The 24954-nt window shown below is 40.6% G+C and overlaps 1 protein-coding gene across 1 annotated transcript in view; it reads left to right on the top strand.

Moving 5' to 3' along the window:
- LOC140730520 (protein transport protein Sec23B) overlaps nt 1–24954 on the top strand; it is a 72209-nt gene that overhangs the window by 21116 nt on the left and 26139 nt on the right. Inside the window, exons 3-10 of the mRNA XM_073051082.1 lie at nt 3713–3770; nt 6340–6426; nt 6601–6837; nt 8176–8258; nt 11302–11446; nt 12129–12287; nt 15952–16067; nt 21730–21853. Of these exons, the coding sequence (XP_072907183.1) occupies nt 3713–3770; nt 6340–6426; nt 6601–6837; nt 8176–8258; nt 11302–11446; nt 12129–12287; nt 15952–16067; nt 21730–21853 (1009 nt within the window). The remainder of the gene's footprint in view (nt 1–3712; nt 3771–6339; nt 6427–6600; nt 6838–8175; nt 8259–11301; nt 11447–12128; nt 12288–15951; nt 16068–21729; nt 21854–24954) is intronic.

Raw genomic sequence — 24954 nt, 5'->3', positions numbered from 1 at the left:
ACACTATCCTGTACCCGAGAAACCCTTCTAAACTTCCAATCTGCTACATCTAGCAAGATCAACAACACCCTGGCGAAGCTACTGACCCAGCTGGAGATCACCGACGCGCCAGAATTGCTTCTTCAACTCCGGAACGCACCTGGACCTGATCAGCAAGGCCTGGTCCAAGGCCCACCATGTTCCCAGAGACGCGGACCATTCCAACCAGCACCTCTCTGGAGTAGACAACCACACAGAAGTGACGTCGGAGATCACAAGGTACCCCAGACGCTTCACTGGAGCGACCACCGTAGAGCCCCGTTTGTGGCCATCCACAGCTGCCGGAAGTGAGGCCTCCACAACTGTGACTCAGCTCACGGACTTGTTTCAGCCGGCAGCCCGGCACTTCCAGGATTAAGTGTCGGCTTTGGGGCCTGGCCCATTGACAGCCCAGGCCCCCGGCAACTGGAAGTGGCAGCGGAGCCTCCCCCATCACTCAGCCCGACCTGGAGTGCCCGACAACGTGACCCGCTGATCGAACCCCATGGGACGTGTCCACCAACCTCAAACGGCTGCCAACAACACCCTGCATCGATGGAAACCTGGAAAGATGCACTATTTACCGAAGAAGCGTGGAAAAAGAGCTGGGCTGCTGGTCAGATTGAAGCTGAGGGGCTTTAGGTACTCTCTGCCCACCTACTACTAGCTAATGTGCAAGCCATAGAGAACAAGGTGGATGGTCTTAAAGGGAGACTCATCTTCTGCAGGGAGATGCAGAACTGCTGTGTATTCTGTTTCACCGAGACCTGGCTCTCCCCTGCCACCCCCCACTGTGCCATCCGACTGGAGAGATTTTCGATCCATCGGATGGACCAATGGCGTCTTCAGGCAAGATTGGGGAGGTGGTGTCTGCCTACTGATCAACACTGCGTGGTGCTCGGACACAGTGGCACTGACAAGCTCTTGCAGCCCGGACCTGGAACACCTGTTGGTGAAGTGTCATCCCTATTATCTGCCATGGGAATTCACCTCAGTCATACTGACAGCGGTCTATATTTCCCCCCCCAGGCAGACGTGGAGTGTGCTGTGAATACACTGTATGCCAACATCAGTGAAATTGAGACCAGGTATCCGGAGGCTTTGCTCATTACAGCCAGGTCTTTAACCAGGCCAACCTCAGAAAGGCGCTTCCAAAGTTATACCAACATGTCTCCTGTTCCACTAGAGGCCCGAATATACTTGACCACTGCTACACAGCAGTCAAGGATGCCTACCGTTCCGTCCCACGACCTCACTTCGGAAAATCGGACCATCAGGCCGTACTCCTTCTCCCGGCTTACAAACAGAAACTGAAGCGTGAGGTCACGGTGTCAAAAGTGGTGTCGCGTTGGACAGAGGAAATGGATGAAGTCCTCCGTGACTACTTTGAATCGGTGGACTGGTTAGTATTCAAGGACTCGGCAGCTAACCTCCATGAGTATGCCTCAGCTGTCACGGACTTTATCTGGAAATGCACAGAGGACTGTGTGTCTCGCAAGACGATCCGGGTATTCCCTACCCGGAGAGGTCCAGTCCCTTTTGAAGGCTAGACCTGTGGCTTTTAGGTCCAGGGATACCAGTCGCTACACGGAATCTAGGCGTGAACTCCGGAAAGCCATTAAAGGGTGCCAAGAGGCAACATCAAGCCAAGTTGGAAGCCCAGGCTAACCAGAGTGATGCCAGTAGATTTTGGCAGGGTCTAAATGAGATCACTGGGCGCAAAGAAAAGGCTAGGAATATCAATAACTGTAGCGCTTCTCTTCCTGAGGAATTTAGCATATTCTACGCAAGATTCGAACAGAAGAGGAGCGTCCCGCCCCCACTGGATGAACCAGACCTGGTGGCATCGAGATTCATCGTCACTGAGGAGGACATTAAAAGGCCTTCCTGAAGATAAATCCAAGGAAGGCGACGGGTCCAGATGGCGTCCCGGGACGGGTTCTCTGGGCCTGTGCAAGCAAGCCAGCTGGAGTGTTTGCTGACATCTTCAACTGCTCCCTGCTTCAGTCTATGATCCCCTCGTGTTTTAAGAAGGCAACGATAATCCTGGTGCCGAAGAAGAGTAAGGTGGCATGCCTGATTGACTATTGACCTGTGGCTCTGACATCAGTTTCTGTGAAGTGCTTCGAGCGATTGGTTATGGCACACATCAGCCATAACCTACTGGTCAACCTCGACGCTTTGCAATTTGCCTATCGGAGCAACAGGTCAACGGCAGATGCCATCTCTCTGGCACTACATTCCTCCTTGGAACACCTGGAGAATAAAGACACATATGTAAGGCTCCTTTTCATTGACTACAGCTCTGCTTTTAATACCATCATTCCAAATAAACTGATTCCTAAGCTCCAGAACCTGGGTCTTAGCACTCAGATCTGCAGCTGGATCTTCAACTTCCTCACAGACAGGACCCAAGCTGTAAAAATAGGGGACAAGCTCTCGTCTACAATCACTCTAAGCACCGGTGCCCCACAAGGCTGTGTACTCAGCCCCCTGCTGTACTCACTGTACACCCATGATTGTGTAGCCAAGTTTCCATCGAACTCAATATATAATTAAGTTTGCCGATGACACCACAATTGTAGGCCGTATCTTGAGTAATGATGAGTCTGATACAGAGAGGAAATTAAGAACCTGGTGGCATGGTGCAAAGACAATAACCTATTCCTCGATGTCAGCAAGACGAAGGGATTGGTTGTTGACTTCAGAAGGAGTCGCGGACCACACGACCCCATCTACATCGGTAGTGCGCAGGTGGAACAAGTCAAAAGCTTTAAGTTCCTCGGGGTGAATATCACAAATGACCTGACTTGGTCTAACCAAGCAGAGTCCACTGCCAAGAAGGCCCACCAGTGCCTTTACTTCCTGAGAAAGCTGAAGAAATTTGGCCTGTCCCCTAAAACCTTCACTAATTTTTATAGATGCACAGTAGAAAGCATTCTTCTAGGGTTCATCACAACCTGGTATGGAAATTGTCCTGTCCAAGACCGGAAGAAGCTGCAGAAGATTGTGAACACAGCCCAGCACATCACACAAACCAATCTTCCATCCTTGGACTCACTTTACACCGCACACTGTCAGAGCAGTGTTGCCAGGATAATCAAGGACAAGATCCACCCAGTCAACACACTTTTTGACCCTCTTCCCTCCAGATGAAAGTTCAGGAGCTTGAAGATTCGTATGGCCAGATTTGGGAACAGCTTCTTTCCAGCTGTGATAAGACTGCTGAACGGATCCTGACCAGGATCTGGGCTGTACCTTCCAAATATCCGGACCTGTCTCTTGGTTTATTTTTTTGCACTACCTTACTTTCCCATTTCTATTTTTTATTTATGATTTATAATTTAAATTTTTATTATATTTACTATTGATTTGTACTCCACGCTCTAGTATCAATTGATTAGCGACAATAAAGTAATAAAGTAGTAAAGTATCTTAGACCTGAAACATGAACTCTGCTTCTTAGTCCACAGATGTTGTCTGACCTGCTGAGTGCTTTTGTTTCTATGATATGCTGTTAATCACAAATTTTATCAGAGCACTGGTACAATACGAAGTAAAATCAAAGAGATAGAGGTACCTAATTTAGAAATAAAAAGTAAATGCAGTTTGTTAATGTATATTTATGTAATAGATGAATAGAGTTCTTATTACTAAAGTAACAAAATATTGTGCCTTTTTTTTTGAAAAACAGTCAAGTGGACTATCGAGCAAAACTCTGGGCGTGCAATTTTTGTTTCCAGAGGAACCAGGTAAGTGCTGATCAAATTGTGTATATTTCAATATGCAAGCTATTAAAAGAATAAGTGTTGATGAGAACTTTGGTTCTATTTACATTTGTGCATTCTTTTTTATTTAATGTTCTGCACCTAAAATATGTGCAATGTAGTCATGGTTTAGAGACCACATACCACAGCCCATTTTGGGGGAGAAAAAACAGTTAAAAAGGTGTGGACAATATGTTTTAATCACTGACAAGCAGAAAGAACACTACAAATTTTGGGGGACTGGTGCTCGTATTTGCCATTGTTTGCTAACCTTAGTAGTGATCCAGATAGAGTGGGGACAGCCAGTGATGAATTATCAGCATACATGCTAAAAATATTTTTAAGTATTTCGGTTCTTCACAAAAAGTTTCTTGTTTGTACTCAGCAGTAAACATTTATTTAACTTACCTAACTACTTTGCAAGCTTGCCCTGCTGAATGTTTTATCTTTTTTTCCCCTTTTTTATATGCTCAGAGCTTGTATTTTCACATGCTCAATGTTCCCTCCATTTGTCTTTGCTTTTATAACATAAGCCTTCACTTTTGTTTTCCCTTGTACTCATCTATTGGCTCTCTCCTCACAAGGGTCTTCTGCAAACTAACAGGATCAGATTATCATAGAATCATTGAAGTGTATAGTAGAGAACAGGCCTTTTTAGCCCACCTCATCCATATGATGTCATTCTATGCTAATCCATGTTTATTTCAGTAGGACCATATCTCTCTGTGCCTCTCCTATCCAAATACCAATCCAAACACCTTTTAAATGCTTCTGTCTCCTGTAGCAACTTGTTCCTGCTATCATCACTCTGTGTGTAAAAACTTATCCATCATTATCTCCTTTAAAAATTCTCTCCTTAAACCTGTACTCTCTAGTTCTAGATTCCCATGCCCTAGGAATAAAGGTTCTGACTTTATCTTTTCTCTGCCTCGAGAATATTATAAACCTCTATAAGGTCGCCCCTCAGTCTTCTACATCCCAGTGAGAATAACAAATCTATTGTAACTCCTTGTAACAAGAGCCCTCCATTCCAGCAAAAACATCTTATGAATCTCTGCTGCATCTTTCCTGTAGTGTGGTAACTGGAAGTGTATACAATATTCAAAGTCCAGTTGAACAACTGCAACATGACTTCCCAACTCTTGTATTCAATGATTAGCACCCCAAGGTATCTCTAGGACATGGGAATCTAGAATTAAAGAATACAGGTTTAAGGTGAGAAATTTAAAGGAGATAATAATAATAGGTAAGATTGGTGATATCAGGAACAAGTTGCTACAGGAAGAGGTAGAGACAGATACAATTAAAGCATTTAAAAGGCATTTGGACTGGTATTTGAATAGGAAATGTATAGAGAGACATGGGAAGATAAGCATAATGATGCCTTTTTCACTACCCTGTCAACCTGCAGTAACTTTCAGGGAGTAATGGATTAGCACCCTGAGGTATCTCTGTGCATTAACACTCCTAAGGTTTGTGATATTTATTCTATCTAACCTACCAGAGTTTGACTTCCAAAGTGCACTCTAAAGTGGTTTAAATTCTGTCTGCCATCCAACTTTCATCTGATCTATGGCCTGTGGTATCCTTAGACAAACTTGTCAAATACAATTCCTCCGATTTTTGCATCATAGTTATAGGACACTACAGCACAGAAACAGGCTCTTTGGCCACAATCTAGTCTGTGCCAAATCATTTAAGCTGCCTAGTGCCATCTGACAGGCACATACAAGCTTTGTACTCTCAAAATTTCACTTTTAAAGGCCTCCCACTTACCAAGTACCCCTTTGCCGGAAAACAGCCTGTCCCAATCCACACTTGCCAGATCCTTTCTGATACCATCAAACTTAGCCTGTCTCCAATTCAGAATCTCAACCTGAGGACCAGATCTATCATTTTCCATAATTACCTTGAAACTAATGGCACCATGATCATTAGATGCAAAGCGTTCTCCTGACAAATGTCTGTCACCTGCCCTGTCTCATTTTCTAATAGATCAAGTATTGAATATTTATAAATCAGACCACCTATATTCTCAACTATGTTAGCTTACTGTATGTATTACAAACAACTGAAGTCTAAGCGCTGATCCCAGTAGTACACCACTTGTTCCAGATTTCCAGTCAGAAAAGCACCCATCCATCACTGCTATCACCAGGCTAATGTAAGACCCAATTTACAAACGCATCTCAGATCACTTATGCCTTAACCTTCTGAACCAGATTACCATGCAGAACCTTGTCAAAAGCCTTATTAATGTCCATGTAAACCCCATCAACTAATCTGCCTTCATTTATTTTCTTTGTTTCCTCATTTTCATTCACATACCAGTGTTTAATCTTGTGATTAGCTGCCAGCAATATTGGCTGCTCTTAAAATGAACAAGTCTTAATACTGAATAGGTATCCAATATTAAAGTGGGGTTGTTTCCCATTTTGTGTAGTCTTCAGTAAGATGAATCTGATAGAAGTTTCTCCAGTTTTTTCATCCAGTAACAAAATTTTACTCAGGTTTATTGCAGTATTCTGATTTTTATTATTTAACTATTTTGTAGTTCTCACCTTCTTACTCGGGCATTTCTGAAGTGAATCAGCCAGCTGAATTACTGCCACAGTTTTCAACTATTGAATATGTTGTTCAGGTAATACAAGGAGCATGTCTATTCATTGTACTAGTATTCTATATATTGCATTAAGTTAAAGCTTAAGAGTTATTAAAATAATTCAATCAGTTGGTTGTACCATTATGCTAAGCTATTAAGTTGAAATAAAGCTTTCATTTCCCTAATTGTCCCTATAATTTTTATGTTGGACAGCGAGGTTCACCTGCTCCTCTCATCTTCTTGTATGTGGTGGACACATGCTTGGAAGAAGATGATCTTCAAGCCCTCAAAGAATCCTTGCAGATGTCCTTGAGTTTGCTCCCTCCAAATGCACTAGTGGGTCTGATTACTTTTGGTCGAATGGTGCAGGTTCATGAATTGAACTGTGAAGGGATTTCAAAAAGCTACGTCTTCAGAGGCACGAAGGACCTGACAGCAAAACAAATCCAGGTATGTCTGCAGGTCACTGGAAATGCAACATAATATGTTGATTCTGTTATTTAAAGTCAAAAATTTTGCTAAGTCCCCCACTCTCAGCTTCAAAGTGCAAAATAAATTTATTATCAAAGTACATATATGTCACCATATATTACCCTGAGATTCATTCTCTTGTGGGCATGCTCAATAAATCTATAGAATAATAAGCATAGCAGAATTAATGAAAGACCACCCAAATTGGGTGTATAAGCACTGTGCAGAAAACAATAAACTGTAAATAAAAAAAGCACGAATTAATAATAATAATAGCTCTGGGCATGACAGTAAGTGAACCGCTAGTGGTGTACTGCTGAATTGGTGGGCAGGCACCAGGAAACCTGGAAAAGATGCTGTCAGCATTCAAAAGTAGCCCAGCAACATCGCAGGCTGTGACTGCTGCAAGTGTTTCTCAGGGGAGCAGTCCACTTACAACTGAGACTATTCAAGCTTTTAAGAGAAGAAAAACACTCATGAAATGGTCATTAGACGTAAAGACATTCATAATGCATGTATATTACTGAGTAACAGAACTTGGCAACTGACATGACAGGATACAGGGACAAGCTTCATCAGCAGTTACACAGTAATATCTATGTAAATCTTCAGAAAGCCACAATACTAAACACCACCAGAATAGTCCGAAAGTTCCTAGCAATTGACAAATGAGTGTGCTTGTCTATGCCCGTACTTCAGGTTTTATCAGCTTGAGGTGAAAAATAATAATAAATAAACAATAAATATCGAAAATATGAGATGGAGTCCTTGAAAGTGAGTCCCTATGTTGTGGGAACATTTTCATGATGGGCACCTCCACAACCCACACCTCCAATCTTACTCATCTCATTGATTGGAACACCTGACTCCAAATAGCTTTTGTAGAAGACATTACCCCAGAGGTTCACATACTTTTCCCAACAAATACATGTAATATTGGATCATTTTTCTCAGTAAATAAATGAACAAGTATAATGTTTTGTGTTATTTATTTTATTGGGTTCTCTTTATCTAGTTTAAGGATTTGCGTGAAGATCTGATCACATTTTAGGTCTCATTCATGCAGAAATAAAGAAAATTCTACAGGATTCACAAACTCTCTAGCATCATTGTATCAGAAGATGTGAAACTATTAATTGTCCAGCTTCATAAATATTTCTTCTTGCTAAGGAAGAGTAATTTTTTTAGTGTAATCAATTTTTTGAGATACGAGAACTGTAATAGAAAAAAAAACTCACTTTGGAGCATTATGTCTTTGACAGCAAACTACTTTTAAAATAACGTAGTTCATTTATCTTTTCTCCCCCTCTTCAACAGGATATGTTGGGCCTTGCAAATCCACCAGCAGGAGTTCAAGGAAGGGCCCCTCCACCACATGAGCACCCTGGTTTATCGAGCAGGTATTATGGTTGTAGTTTACTGTGGTTTTCAGCAAAATGTGTAAAGCCAAATTCATTTCCACATATATTTTCCTCTTTCAGGAACCATTCTATTTTGTCTTTGTTACAATAAGGCCTCTGTTGTAAACTGTCATGAGGAGCAGGCTATTAGGGGAAAAAATGGGAATAAAGACAGAGAAGCCAACAGGACCCATTGGTCTGCACCTGAAGGTTTAAGGGTTGTTCTATTTGATAGAGCCATTTGTTGAAACTTTACAAAACTTGGTGTTCTATGAGGGTAGCAGTGAATTGGAGAATTGCAAATGTGATTCTGAAGGGAGACGGAAGCAAGGTAGTATAGACCAGTTAGTTTATTATCTGTTGTTTGCCAGATGTTGGAAGCTGTAACGTGAAAGAAATAACTGCTGATTCAGAGAAACTCAATGCAATCAAACCAAGTTAATGTGGTTTTTAATAAGAAAAATATGTTCGACAAATTTGCTGGAGTTGTTTAAGAATGTAACAAACAGCTGATCAAGGGCAACAACTATAGATGTAGTGTATTTGGATTTATAGAAGGCATTTTATAAAATACTTCATAAAAGCCTGGTGATCAGAATAAGACCTTATGTTAATGGTGGAAATGTGTTAACGTGGATTGAAAAATTGGTGATCATACAGAGTCTGAATATAAGAGAGGATGTAGCTATTGAAGTGCCCCAAGGATCAATTCATGTCCCCTCCAATTCGTTCCCACTAACCTGGTCTCACTTATCACCTGCCAGCTTATACTCCATTCCCTCCACCACATTATTCTGGCTTCCATCTCTTTCCTAACGAAGGGCCCCAGCCTGAAACTGTGACTGTTTCCCTTGATAAATGATACTTGACTTGCTGAGTTCTTCTACCATTTGGTGTGTGTTGTTCTAGATTTCCAACATTTGCTGAATCTCTTGTGTTTATGAATTCATGTCCCTCAGTTGATTACTATCTATATTAATGACTCAGAAGAGGGCCAGATTGTATGGTGTCCAGGTCTCCTGGTGATATAAAGTAGCTGGGAGGACATTCTGCACTGAGTTGGTTGGCATCCGTCTGTCTGGAAGGACAATTGGTGATGGTCATCATCATCACAAGGCTGGGTAGAAGGCATGGAGATCCTGAGATGCCCAGCTGTCAAGCTCCCCCTTTTGGCCTCACTAGTGTAGTCCAAAGGAAAACTTATGAAGCAATACGTTTGGCACCAGCTCGGCTGCAGGAGCTGCCAGAAGGATGTTCAATGAGGTTCAACCGCCTTAGGATCTCCATTCCAGATTTGCTGTCTGAGTTTACTCCTGTAGCCTTCGTCTCTCCTGAGGCTGCCCACAAGGCAGGGTTTCTATTTACCCAGAGCTGGGGATCTGGTTCACAAGCACCAGGACATGGACCTGAGTGCTACTCCTCAGTAATTCAGCCTGGGTCCAAAAGGAGTTCAGTTTCCATGTGTCACCAGTGAGGAGGCACTACATGCTGTTGTAGAGGCTATGTACTGGCAAGGAGAGACTTATACATTCAGCTCTCCTTTTTGCAAGACGCTAGCCAGTGGTGGAACCTGAAAATGAGAGTAACAAGCACTACCCACTACACCACCGCACTAGACGCATCACAACAACCATTTTGACACCGTGTGTGTACTACTCAACAGAATCAAGATAGTTTGAGCAAGTGTGTTAAATATTGGCAGGCAAATAGAGATTAAAATAAGAAAGGTGAGGGCATGCACATCGGTAAGAGACATCAAAGAGCAGGTTAATGGAGAGTGCTAGTAAATGGAGCACAGAGTGGATAAGTGGATCTATAATGGATTACAACATTAGCTGGGCAGCTGCAGCAGATAGTTATAAAAGCAAGTAGCATATTGCTGTTTATTGTAAGAAGTTTGATTTTAGTGAGACTATGTACTAGATACAGATTTGGTCCTATTTATGAGAGAATATGTTAGCATTGAAGGCAATCTAGAACAACCCTCTTGCTGAGTTAACAGGGTTGTTCTTGTCATGAACACCTAAAGAAATTGAATCTGTACTCTGGAGTTTGAAAGACTGAGGGGTGATATTATTGAAGCATAATGATCCTAAGGGCATGACAGGGTGGGTATTTTGATGCTTCCTTTACTGGGGTTGATCAGAATAGAGGGGCCACAGTTGCAGCATAAGGGTCATTTAAATATCAGGTGCGTAGAAGTTTCTTCAAGCAGTGTGTGGGTGGTACAGCTCCTGAATTACCTGTCTGGGATGGTTGCGGCAACTAGATAGCAGGGGTATATAAAAATGAGGTAATTATATTTTTGGAATATCAGGGAATTGAGGGCTTTGTGGAACTAGTACGGAGCATGGTTGAGACCTGGGGCAGATCAGCCACAATTGTATTGCATGGCAGGACAGGCTTGGGTGGCCTCCTCTTTCTTGCTCTTATTTTCTTGTGAAGGTTATGAAGGTTAGACAATTACACAATTCTTTGCTAGAATTTAAATAGTAAACAGTTATTTTGTGTTCATTCCTTGTTGAGAAATCTTTTTTCAGTCTGATATTTTGGAACTGCGTGCCATCTAATATTGAATTTAGCACTACAGTTTCTTTCTTCATTGTTTCAAACAATCTGGTAAAGATTTCCTAAGTAGCTCCATTTATCTCTGAGTAGATTTTATTCGAAAGTACATCACACTTATTCTAGGATGCAGTATTCTCTTTGTCATCTTGCACACTTAATTAATGAAATATTTTCCTGAGTTTCTGCCTTCCTTTCTTCATTTTCAGTATCAATTTGAGTCTGGTTAAGGTAGATATTTTAAATTAGATAAAAACTTAATTGTATTTATAATGAAGTTGTCTTAGAAATCAAATTCCTATCTTTTTTTAAGATCAGTTGATCTCTGATGAAAAATTGTAAGGATATATCTGAGTTAAATTCTTATCTACCGATTTCCACATTACTTAAAAAGTTGAAAGCGTTGCTGTTATTTCTTTCACTGATTTAAAGATATTCCAGTTTACACAATAAGATGATGTGCTGTTTCTCTTTTAAGATTCTTGCAGCCTGTTCATAAAATTGATATGAATTTGACTGATCTACTTGGAGAACTTCAGAGGGATCCCTGGCCTGTACCTCAGGGCAAAAGACCTTTGCGTTCAACTGGTGTGGCTCTTTCCATAGCTGTTGGTTTGCTTCAGGTATTAAACTGAACTTCCAGGGCTTTGTGACCTCTTTGGATATATTGAACATTTAGAAGCGTCTTGTATCTTATTGCCTGATACCCTGTCAGGATTTTACATAAAGTTATGGTGGATTATTTTTTTAATAGTCTCATAAGCAGGTACTTGTCAGGAGATGTGATGGTGGTTGGAATAATCAGATTATCTGCTTTTAGGGAGGGAATGCAGCATACAGCAGTAGCTTCCATAGAGACTTCCTCAGCTTTTGGAGAATAGGAATGTTGGCCATTTTTAACTATGCGTGCCATGATCCCCATTGTTAAAGTCTCTTCTATCCTATGCCATACTTCAACCTTTTCCAGGATCTTCGCTTTCAATTGGAAGTGTGTACGACAGAAATCTTGATGATGAATGTTTAGCTAGTAATTGACAAGATCTAACCAGTACTGTTCAGTCTTTAATTATAATCCAGTGGGTATTTTGCAGAATTCAGAAAATATTGAAATCATTTTATGTGCAGAAATTGTTTTATTTTTTCAAAACTATTTCTTAGACATTGCAGTCCTCATGGTTGCTTCAACTTGTTTTATGAATTGAAAAATTGAAGCTGTATATCTTTTGTCTTTGAGAATAAGCAATTTTATTTTTGATTTTCCTTCTGGGTGAAATAAATTTCTAATATTTGAATTCTTGGCCACAGGGTAGTTTTCCAAATACTGGAGCTAGAATAATGTTGTTTACTGGAGGACCACCAACCCAGGGACCAGGCATGGTGGTGGGTGATGAACTGAAAACTCCCATTCGTTCCTGGCATGATATAGAGAAGGACAATGCACGATTCCTGAAGAAAGCAACCAAGGTTGGTCACTTTTTATAAGCTATATATTTGGCATTGAAATGAGTATATTAAAGACCAAATATTATTATCTGTGTAGTTTCAGATGTGAAATACCTGGGATTTGGATGAGCGAATGTTCCCTAAGAGTCTTCCATACAGTGCGAGAGTCTATTCATTTTAAATGACATCTTTCCTCTTTTATGTGGTTGTTTAAATAAACAGATTAAGATGTGCACAACAAAACTAAATTTGTAAGTGATGTAAAGTTAAAAAATTATTGCACAAATTCATTTTCCTAGCTCAGTTCATTCCAGTCTTATTCCTTTAGAACCATTCGGTTTTATACATCTGTCATTTATTTACTTTGCTGATTGTGCACAGATAATTAATTTAAAGCCACAGTCTTAGCTGTACTATGTTGTTTGGAAGCAGAGAAATGTGGGAAGTTTAGCTAACAAAAAAAAACACTTTCTAGGATTATTAGGTAATAATACCTTTGTATAACACATTAGGATCCATTGTGCCTGTGCCAGCTACTAATTAGTCACATATGCATTGCTTTGAAATTTTTTCCTTTATATAGTAATCCAATTACTTTATAAAGCTTAAAATTCCATAAAAGATATAGTCTGTCCTTGTGTAATCTGCCAAATCCATAGACAGGATCTGAACCAATGTTGCCAGGCTAACATTCCTAGCATTGAAGCTCGAATCACACTCACTGCCGTCCTGCAGGCAGGCTTTATTATCTGCTTACCCCACACCATACTGTCAAAACATTCTCTTCTCCAAGCTCCATCACTCTAAGAGGAGATATTCCAAGTTTGGTCTCAAAGTCTAGTCAGAAAATGTGTAACATCCTCCCAACTCATGGGAATTCCTGCCATTACATGTACTTTCACTTTGAAGAAGTGATGTGTATAACTACTTCATTCCTAAATCCTGCAGGTTTGGAAAAGTTGAGCTCACAGTGTGTAGGTTCATGGTAAACTAATAACTAAGTACTTATTCTAGACAGATAGTAAAGGAAATAGATTAAGGTGAGAAGGGATAGGGGTCCTGAGGGGCAAATCTTTCACACGGAGAGTGGTGAAAATGTGGAACAAGTTACCAGAGAAAGTCGCAGAGACAGATATGATTATAGTATTTAAAAGACATTTACAGAGGTACATAGATATCAAAGGTTTAAAAAGATAGGGAATAAACATAGATAAAAATGATTAGCTGAAGTCGGCATGGATCAGTTGGGACAAACAGCTTGGTTCTTTGCTGTATAACTCTGATAATACTAAGAGTGCCACAGTTACCCAGTCAGAGATCCTACTATTATTAAACCAAGACCACTGCCAGACTGCTCATGTGAAACATAAAATTCCACAGCACTATTTCACTGAGCAGTTGTAATGTTCAGTTCTCTGGATACCGGCCCAGCTGCTTGACTAGAATGCTACCATATCCACTGCTTCAGTTTGGAATCTTGCAGTACACAAATTGGCTTTTGCACAATCAGAGTCAGGTTTATTATCACCGGCATGTGACGTGAAAGTTGTTAACTTAGCAGCAGCAGTTCAATGCAATACATAATCTAGCAGAGAGTGAGAGGAAAAAAATAATAAATAAAATAAAACATTATAAAGAAACAAGTAAATCAATTACATATATTGAATAGATTATTTTAAAATGTGCAAAAAAACAGAAATACTGTATATTAAAAAAGTGAGGTAGTGTCCAAAGCTTCAAAGGCCATTCAGGAATCAGCTGGCAGAGGGGAAGAAGCTGTTCCAGAATCTCTGAGTGTGTGCCTTCAGGCTAATGTATCTCCTAACTGATGGTAACAGTGAGAAAAGGGCATGTCCTGGGTGCTGGAGGTCCTTAATAATGGACACTGCCTTTCTGAGACACCACTCCCTAAAGATGTCCTGGGTACTTTGTAGGCTAGTGACATGCCAAATTGCTTCAAACTCCTAATAAAGTATAGCTGCTGTCTTGCCTTCTTTATGACTACATCAATGTGTTGGGATCAGGTTAGATCTTCAGAGATCTTGACTCACAGGAACTTGAAGCTGCTCTCTCTCTCCACTTCTGATCCCTCTATGAGGATTGGTATGTGTTCCTTCATCTTACCCTTCCTGAAGTCCACAATCAACTCTTTCATCTTACTGACATTGAGTGCAAGGTTGTTCCTGTGGCACCATTCCACTGGTTAGCATATCTCACTCCTGTACTCTCTCTCATCACCATCTTGAGATTCTACCAACTATAGTTGTATCGTCAGCCAATTTGTAGATGGTATTTGAGCTGTGCCTAGCCACACAGTCATGTGTATACAGTGAGCAGTGGGCTAAACACACACCCCTGAAGTGTGCCAGTGTTGATCATCAGAAAAGAGGATATGTTATCACCAATCCACACAGACTGTTGTCTTCCGGTTAGGAAGTCGAGCATCCAATTACAGAGGGAGGTACAAAGGTCCAGGTTCTGCAACTTCTCAATCAGGTTGTGGGAATGGTGATATTAAATGCTGAGCTATAGTCGATGAACAGCATCCTGACATAGGTGTTTGTGTTGTCTAGGTGGTCTGAAGCCATGTGAAGAGCAATGGAGATTGCATCTACCATTGACCTATTGTGGTGATAGGCAAATTGCAATGGGTCCAGGTCCTTGCTGAGGCAGGAGTTCAGTCTAGTCGTAACCAACCTCTCAAAGCATTTCATTACTGTTGATGTGAGTGCTACTGGGCAATAGTCATTAAAGCAGCCCACATTATTCTTCTTTGGTACTGGTATAATTGTTGCCTTTTTGAAGCAAGTGGGAATTTCTGCCCGTGGCAGTGAGAGGTTGAAAATGTTCTTGAATACTCCCGCTAGTTGGTTGGCACTGGTTTTCAGATACTCTATCGGGACCATCTGTCTTGCGAGGGTTCACTCTCTTTAAAGACGGTCTAATATCAGCCTCTGAGATAGAGATCACAGGGTCATCAGGTGCAGCAAGGATCTTCCCAGCTGTAGTTGTATTCTCCCTTTCAAAGCATGCATAGAAGGCATTGAGTTTATCTGGTAGTGAAGCATCGCTGCCATTCATACTATTGGGTTTCGCTTTGTAGGAAGTAATGTCTTGCGGTCCGTGCCAGAGTTGCCATGCATCTGATATCACCTCCAACCTCGTTCAAAATTGTCTCTTCACCCTTGAAATAGCCCACCGCAAATCATACCTGGTTTTCTGGTACAGGCCTGGGTTGCCAGACTTGAATGCCACAGGTTGAGTCTTCAACAGACGATGTACCTCCTGGTTCATCCACAGCTTTTGGTTTGGGAATGTACAGTAAGTCTTTGTAGGCACCCACTCATCCACATCGGTTTTAATGAAGTTGGTAACAACTGCAGCATACTCATCCAGAGTCAAAGAATTTGGCCATTGTTATATGGTCATTTAACCATACAATAATGATCACACATTAATAGTGATCATTCTGTGATATCTTGAGGTGTAATAAAGGGTTACTGAAAGTCTCTTCATTCTTTCACTTATTGCTTCTTTGCAAAACCACCTCAAGTCTTCACTGCTGAAACTCTTACACTTGCTTTCTCTCCTGCTGACAACATTAGTGAGTTTCTTCTTCATTTTTCAATGGGTTGATATTTTTTCTGTTTTTTTTTATAATTTTCTAATCATTTACTTCCTACAGCATTATGAGGCTCTGGCGAACCGTGCAGCAGCAAATGGCCATTGCGTTGACATCTATGCTTGCTCCCTGGATCAGACTGGACTTCTGGAGTTGAAATGCTGCTGCAACCTGACTGGGTATGTGATTTTCAAAGAAATTAATAACATTATTATAACTAATGGAGAAGAATGCCTACTTTAATTGGAAAAAGAGCAGCATATTTCAAACAGAAAGCAAACCATTGTTTAATTTAGTTCAAGCAACTCACACAAAATGCTGGTGGAATGCAGCAGGCCAGGCAGCATCTATAAGGAGAAGCATTGTCGACGTTTCAGGCCGAGTCCCTTCGTCAGGGCTAACTGAAAGAAAAGATAGTAAGAGATTTGAAAGTAGGAGGGGGAGGGGGAAACCAGAAATGATAGGAGAAGACAGGAGGGAGTAGGGTGAAGCTAAGAGCTGGAAAGGTGATTGGCAAAAGGGATACAGAGCTGGAGAAGGGAAAGGATCATTGGACGGGAGGTCTAGGGAGAAAGAAAGGGGGAGGGGAGCACCAGAGGGAGGTGGAGAACAGGCAAAGTGATGGGCAGAGAGAGAGAAAAAAAAAGGAGGGGGGATAAATAAATCAGGGATGGGGTAAGAAGGGGAGGAAGGACATTAACGGAAGTTAGAGAAATCAATGCTCATGCCATCAGGTTAGAGGCTACCCAGACGGAATATAAGGTGTTGTTCCTCCAACCTGAATGTGGCTTCATCTTGACAGTAGAGGAGGCCATGGATAGACATGTCAGAATGGGAATGGGATGTGGAGTTAAAATGTGTGGCCACTGGGAGATCCTGCTTTCTCTGGCGGACAGAGCGTAGGTGTTAAGCGAAACGGTCTCCCAGTCTGCGTCAGGTCTCACCAATATATAGAAGGCCGCACTGGGAGCACCAGACACAGTATACCACACCAGCCGACTCACAGGTGAAGCGTCGCCTCACCTGGAAGGACTGTCTGGGGCCCTGAATGGTGGTGAGGGAGGAAGTGTAAGGGCAGGTTCAGCACTTGTTCCGCTTACAAGGATAAGTGCCAGGAGGGAGATCGGTGGGAAGGGATGGGGGGGTTAGTGAATGGACAAGGGAGTCGCGTAGGGAGTGATCCCTGCGGAAAGCAGAAAGAGGAGGGGAGGGAAAGATGTGCTTAGTAATGGGATCCCGTTGGAGGTGGCGGAAGTTATGGAGAATTATATGTTGGACCCGGAGGCTGGTGGGGTGGTAGGTGAGTTAGTTCAACTGCTTTTCCTTATTACCCAGGCCTAAGGTGCTCTTTTACCAGATTGTGTGAAGCTTAAGGGAGTGTTTTTTTTAAGTGCTTCCAATATTGGTGGAAAGAATATAAAAGAAATAGGTTGAAATACAAGTAATGATATTTTTTTAATCCATTTATTTCCCTTGAGGTTTTGATTGAATTTACAAGACACTGCTCTCAAGTTTTGTGATTAAATGGTGCATTTCCTAATTGTGGCCTCTGGATGGAGACATTGACCAAATTATCAGAAAGGAAATGGAGGTGGGGTGGGTGTGAAACTAATGTTGCAACCTGAGGTAAACACCCTGAGATCGGGAGCATTTCCTTTTTTTTAGTGGGGTTAGAAAATTGGGTGCAAATAGTCATGGTTAGATCTGGAATATGCTGAAAAGCATTTGATTTGTCACTATCTCAAGTTCTCTGAACCAGTTCAGTGGCGAGTATTATGGAACAGAGCTTACATTTTTTCTTCATAATATAATATATTTTTGTGTTAACAACGTCACTGCAATGTTATTGGAGTTATCACAAAAAAATTAGTTTTATTCAAATAATCGTGTCTTACACTTGTGCTTAAACTAGAAACGACTTCAAAAGAAATTAGCTGAATCACTTAAAAAAAAGAACTGGTGTAGGAAGTCGATTGGTCAGGCAGCATCTATGGATACACGGAGATAGTCAGTGTTTCAGGTTGAGACCCTTCATAGGACTGTAGAATGCTGCTTGACCTGCTGACTTCTCCTAATTGCATAAAAATCCAGTAGCATTTACATCCACAGCAATGAAGTGTTTTGTGAGGTTGGCAATGAGACATATCAACTCCTGCTTGAAAAGCGATCTTCATCCACTCTAGTTGATGTTGCTCCTACTGGAGCAACAGGTCCACAGCAGATGCCATTTCATTGGCTCTTCACTCAACCGTGGAACATTTGGACAGTAAAGGTGCATACCTCAGGATGCTCTTTATTGACCACAGCTCAGCGTTCAGTACTATCATCCCCTCTAAACTAATCAATAAGCTTCAAGGCCTTGGCCTCAATACCTCCTTGTGTAATTAGATCCTCAGTTTCCTCATTTGCAGACCCTAGTCAGTTCAGATTGGCAAAAACATCTTCACAATCCGCATCAGCACAGGTGCACCACAAGTCTGTGTGCCTAACCCTCTGCCCTACTTGCTTTACACTTACGACCGTGTGGCTAGACACAGCTCCAAATCCATATTTAGGTTTTGAATTGTGTCAAATCAAAGGTGGTCATGAATCAGCATATAGGAATGAGACTGAAAATCTGGCTGAGAGATGCCACCACAATCTCTTAATCAAAATGTCAGCAAAACCAAGTAGGTGATTATTGACTTCAGTAAGAGGTCAATAACTGGGGGTCCATGAGCCGGTCTTCATTGGGGGATCAGGGATGGAGAGCATCAGAAACTTTAAATTCCTTGGGTAAACACATTATTACAAAGAAAGCATAGTAGTACCCCTACTTTCTTAGGAGTTTGCAAAGATTCTGCATGACTATAACTTTGACAAGCTTCTATAGATATGTGGTGGAGAGTATATTGACGGGCTGCATCACAGCTTGGTATGGAAACACCAATGCACTTGAACAGAAAATCCCTTAAAAGGTAGTGGATACAATCCAGTCCATCACAAGTAAAGCCCTTCCCACCATTGAGCACATCTATAGAGAGCGATCTCACAAAAAAGCAGCATTCTTCATTGGGGATCCTCAGCACCAAGGTTTCTCTTCTCGCTGCTGCCTTCAAGAAGGTGGTACAGGAGCCTCAGGGGTCAAGCCACCAGGTTCAAGAACAGTTATTATCCCTCAACCATCAGGCTCTTGAATCAGAGGGGACAACTTCACTTGCCCCATCACTGAAATGTTCTCACAATCTATGGAGTAATTTTCAATGACTCTTCATCTCACGTTCTTGATATTTATTGCCTATTTTTATTATTATGATTATTATTTCTTTGTTCTTGTATTTGCAGTTTGTTGTGTTTTGCACTCTGGTTGTCCGCCCTGTTGGATGCAGTCTTTCATTGATTCTATAACGGTTATTCGATTTATTGAGTATGTTGCAAAAAAGTTAATCTCAGGATTTTATATGTTGACATATACTATAAATTCTGGTGTATAAGCTGACCCAGAGTATAAGCCAACCCCCCCCCCCCCCACCACCATTTTCAAGGTTAAAAAAGTGACTTTTTTATGTTACCTTTGTATAAGCCGACCCCTTTTGTAGAGGTTTTTGATTTAACCAGTAAAGGTCACAAGATCTCACATGCCGTACTCAGCTTTGCTGGATCCAAAACCTGGAAATTTTGTGAACCAGTACCTGCTAAGAAAATAGGCCTATACATTGTAGAGCGTTATAAGCAAATTCTTAATAAATAAATCAGGGAGGGAAGTTTTGGATTAGGCTCCTAATGGTAAAGAATCCTCTGAAATTAGCCCCCGTGAAACCATTTAGTGCCCATCGTAATCTCGTTAAAACATAACATGGGGTGGCGGGATCATTATGTGTACTCAGTATTGAGTTTACGACCACCATGTACAAAAGATTAAAATGAATGTGATAGGATGCTGGTTTCAAGCTGAAGGTTGTTGATTTTGATAAAGGAACATATCTGCAGCTGCTAAGAAGTTTAGTGTAAATGAGAAACGAGAGAGTGGAGAAAGGCAGAGGAGATGCTAAGGGAAATGCCAAAGATGAAATGTGCACACTGCGGGAAAACATGACAGTGGCCAGAACTGGAAGAAATAGTTTTAGAGTGAGTGAATCACCAGCGATCGTCTGAATACATAGTTACCAGAGAAATGATTCGAGTTCAAGCTTTGAAATGGGCTGAAAAACACCATGAGGTCAGCGAAAATTTCAAAGCTACACGAAGTTGGTGCACCTAATTTATGAATAGACGTGATCTTGTGTTGAGACAAAAAACAAAGATTGCTCAGAAGTTGCCGAGCGATCTTGAGAATAAGATTACGGCTTTCCAATCATTTGTAATCAAGCATCGAAAGGCACATACCTACCCACTCTCACTGATTGGTAACATGGACAAGACACCAGTGTTCTTTGATTTTGCTGGAAACCACATTGTCAATCAGAAGGGGGAGAAAACAGTCCTTGTCAAAACACTGGACATCAGAAGCAACATTTTACTGTTGTGTTAATGTGTATGGCTGATGGGACCAAGCTACCACCGATGGTGATATTTAAGAGGAAAACATTCCCAAAGAAAGAAAATTCCCACGGGGTGTTTACGTTCAAGAACGCGGCTGGATGGACAATGCGGGTTGCTTGAAGTGAGTTAAAGAGATGTGGCATCGACGTCCCAAAGGTTTCAGGAAGAAAAAGTCACTACTTGTCTGGAACATGTTCAAAGCGCTCTTGTTAGGTGAGACAAAAGCAGCATTGAAAGCTGACAATACGGACATTGCATATCCCCGGTGGTTTGACAAAGAATGGGACATGATTTTCAGAGAGTCAGATAATGAAGAGTGTGAGAGTTTCAAGCTCTGGATGTTTGACGACAACAGTGTGTACAAGTAAATTGAGAAACAGAATGTGTTTAGATCTTTTCTTTTGAGTAGATGTCATAAGCGTTTGTATTTTCTTTTGTATTTGACTCAAAAGCAGCCAATAAATATGACCTGTCTTCCCTGTATTCGTTTTTCCAAAGTTGGCACCCTCTGTATAAGCCGACCCCCTAATTTTAGGACCAAAATTTAGGGCCAAGTTCTTGGCTTATACACCAGAATTTACGGTATGTACTTCGAAAATAAATTTACTTTAAACATTGAACTTCAAAGGAAAGTGAAACAAAAGTAGGCTTTTGGAGAAATCTGTACAAATTCAATTGAGTTTAAAAAAAAACCATAAAATGCTGCAGATACTCAGCAGGTCATACAGATCTGTGAAGGAAATATAAGAGCTGACAAAACATTTCATCACCAAGTCAATTCGTATTTGTGGGGAAATAGACAAGTTCATCGTTCAGGCTGAGCTGTTTGTTCGAACAGAATGTCAATTTGACCTGATTTGTCGGCTGCTCCCCATTAAAAGCTTGGTTCAGATTGCTGAAATTCATTTATTGTGGGACGCTCATTGACATTAGAGATGTGTATCCCTTTGCAGAAATTAAAGGACTTTTCATGAATCTGTTCCACTATGCCATTGTTAATGTTATTAGAATTCCACATACGAGATATATCTAAGGAATTGATAAAGTAGGTTTCACCTTATCATCTGGGTGTCTAAATTGTATCACTGAGCTCCTGACAGTTAGAAAAACTGCTCTGTTTTCAGTTTCATTAAACTTGATGGAAACTGATAAGTACAATTTCCAGAACAGACTCTCAATATACAACACTAGTTTTCACACCTAAAAGGCAAGTTTAAAATCTAATGTGTATATTCAAACTTCAGTACTCAGATAGTTTTGTACTGCTGGATGTTGTAGTAAAAATAACTTCACAGCCCATGTCCTTCTTTCTAAATCTAGAGGTTACATTGTGATGGCAGACTCTTTCAACACTTCCCTCTTCAAGCAAACATTCCAACGAGTTTTCAGTAAAGGTCTGCAGGGAGATTTCAGAATGGCATTTGGTGCCAGTTTGGAGGTTAAGGTAAGGAAATATCTTGATACTTATCCAACACTTGAAACATTGGTGGCTTAACCTTTTATTATTTATGAAGATGTTATCACCGGATTTCGTATATCATAAAATAGTCTACGTTCTTTCCTAATAGGAAAAGTGCTTCCTTTTTTATTACTTCATTGCTTACTTCCTTTCACTTGATTGCTTCCTTTATCTACTATGATTACCTTCACCGTGAAGGGAGCAAAGTCTGAAATGTAAACTTCTCATCTATATTTACCATGGAGAAGGACATGGAAGCTTGCGAGATCAGAGGAGAGAACAAAGTCAAAGTTGTGTTTATTGGCATATGCATATGTTCATGTACAGATGCAAGAAAAAGTTTGTGAATCCTTTACAATAGCCTGTTTTTCTGCATTATTTACTCATAAAATATGGTCTGATCTTCATCTAAGTCACAATAATAGACAACACAATCTGTCTAAACTAATAACACATAAACAATTGTACTACTCATCAATTCTGAGATCACCATTTAAACAATCACAGTCTAGGTTCAAAAAATGTATGTGAACCTCTGGGGTAATGCCTCCTACAAAAGCTATTTGTAATCAGGTGTTCCAATCAATGAGATGAGATTGAGGTGTGGATTCTAGAGGTGCCCTGCCCTATAAAACAACACACAATGTCAGGTTACTGACAGAGCCTGCTCTTCTCAAGAAAGATCTGTATATGTGCACCATGCCTTGATCAAAACAACTTTCAGAAGACCATAGAAGAAGAATTGTAAAGATGCATGAAGCTGGAAAAGGCTACAAAAGCGTTTCTAAAGACATGAATGTTCATCGGTCCACAGTAAGAGAAATAGTTACAAATGAAGGAAATTCAGTACTGTTGCTACTCTCCCTAAGAGTGGGTGCCCTGCAAAGATCACACCAAGAGCACAATGTGCAATGCTGAAGGAGGTGAGAAGGAACTCAAGGGTAACAAAAAAAGACCTGCAGAAATCTCTAGAACTTGCTAAAGTCTCTGGTCATGTGTCCTCTATAGGAAAAACACTGAACAAGGGCTCTGTCAAGAACCTGACTGTGTGTGTTGTTTTATAGGGCAGGGCACCTCTATAACCCACACCTCAATCTCATCTCATTGATTGGAACACCTGACTCCAAATAGCTTTTGTAGAAGACATTGCCCCAAAGTTTCACATACTTTTTTGAACCTAGACTGTGATTGTTTAAATAGTGTACTCTGTATTGACGAGAAGTACAATTGTTAGTATGTTATTCGTTTTGGTAGATTGTTTTTGCCTATTATTGTGACTTAGATGAAGATCAGACCACATTTTATGAGTAATTAATGTAGAAAAACAGGTTACTGTAACTCTATGACTACGTGACCATAGGAGAATCCATTTTATATTTTCAGAGCAGACCTCATTCATATCTTACTAATGAAATGAAATTACTTCTGTTATCATTGCTTTATCCAGTTCTGGATTGATTAACGAGACACAAGAGCAACACGTCATATTACATCACAATGTATTGAGCATACATACTGCTGCGTGTACCTCACAAGGCTATCTTTTAGTAAGCAAAGTCACTGGCATGACTGTTGTTATATTTGCTCAAACTCACTTTATTCAACAGTGTCATTTGCTGTTTCATTCAACAAATTAAAAGTAATTACCTGTTATCTGCAATTAGATGTAAATAACATTTTTAGCAGAAAGGATCCAATTTTATGGAAGTTCTCAGTTTTGAAGCTATTTCTCTGATTTTACAATGTAAACGTTTGTTTCATTCAAATTGAGTTAAACTTTTAATATTTCCTGTGACCTCTTATATAATTATGTGATATACAGTTCTTTTGTTTTTTAATTGCAGGCATTATCTTTTGACACAAATCTACAGTATTTGTAATGTGCATAACATAGTACTATCTGGGATCAAGACCTCATTAGTTCAGAAAATAGTTGTAAATGGTCGTGCTTTTAGATGTACTGTTATAAGGTTGTGTGATCTCATCAGTGGGGCTTGTTATATATACAGTGGGTTCTGGTTAATTGAGACCAGTACATTTTGGCCTAATTAAGGTGCTGTCCCTATTAGCCGAAATTTCATGGAAATAGTTAAAAAGGTATTATAAAAAGGCCAAACTGAGTAGCAAATTATGTATTTAAATGAAATACAGAACAATTTAGAATACTACCAATAATATTTACAGTACTATTGTTACGTATTCAGGCAACAATAAATATAGATGAGTTAGGCAAGGGTTTTTATAACAAATAACACGTTTATTAAACACTGAAACAAACCCCCTCAAAAGTAAACAAACCCAAACGTAACCGGAACTTAGCTGCTGTGCGACACATTCACAGTTCTTAATAGCGCTGCATGTTCAAACAGTCTTTAAAACGGTATTGAGAAAAAAAAACAGATCTTTAAAGCAGTATGCTGAAAGTAAACAGTTCTTTAAAGCGGTATGCCGAAAGTTCAAAAGCTCACAGTCCTTTTAAAAGGAGAGACTTTTTAAAGCGATTTAAATTCTCTTCCACGTCGATGTCCTTCGATTCCCCGGCATCGAACTTTCCCACGAAGAATTTTATAAAATATAACGGCTTAAAGGTACTGACCTTTCTTCCACACTATTCTCAATCCTTTCTGGTCATCCCAGGGATTAACAGCGAGAATAGTCAACGAAATCCTTCCGAATGAGGATCAAACAAGGTCGAACTTTCCACCGTCGAAAATCGATTCTCCTCGATTTTTATCTTCCAAACTTTTCTTCACTCTCCACCAGCAAAGAAACCGCTGGAAATGACCTTTTAAACTTTAGGCATTTTATAAAACTTCATTTTTCAACTAAACTGCATCATCACATTAAATCACGCAGTGACATGAAGTCATCTTGGCAAATTCCGCCACGAACTGCCCCACCTGACAGGGTGGGTCTTCCTTTTATACCCTGTAAAAAAAACCTGTCACATGACCTCTACTGGCGGGAAAATGACATCACTCCACCATCACAAGACCATTACCTCATGTCCAGTATAACTTCAACCCCAGTCACGTGACAAGGGTACCACTGTCACGTGTCACGGGTACGTAACACTATAGAATTGT

Source organism: Hemitrygon akajei, chromosome 7 (assembly GCF_048418815.1).
Source record: "Hemitrygon akajei chromosome 7, sHemAka1.3, whole genome shotgun sequence".
Lineage (NCBI taxonomy): Eukaryota > Metazoa > Chordata > Chondrichthyes > Myliobatiformes > Dasyatidae > Hemitrygon > Hemitrygon akajei.
The sequence above is the reverse complement of the archived record's forward strand: the minus strand, read 5'-3'. Positions and strand labels throughout refer to the sequence as shown.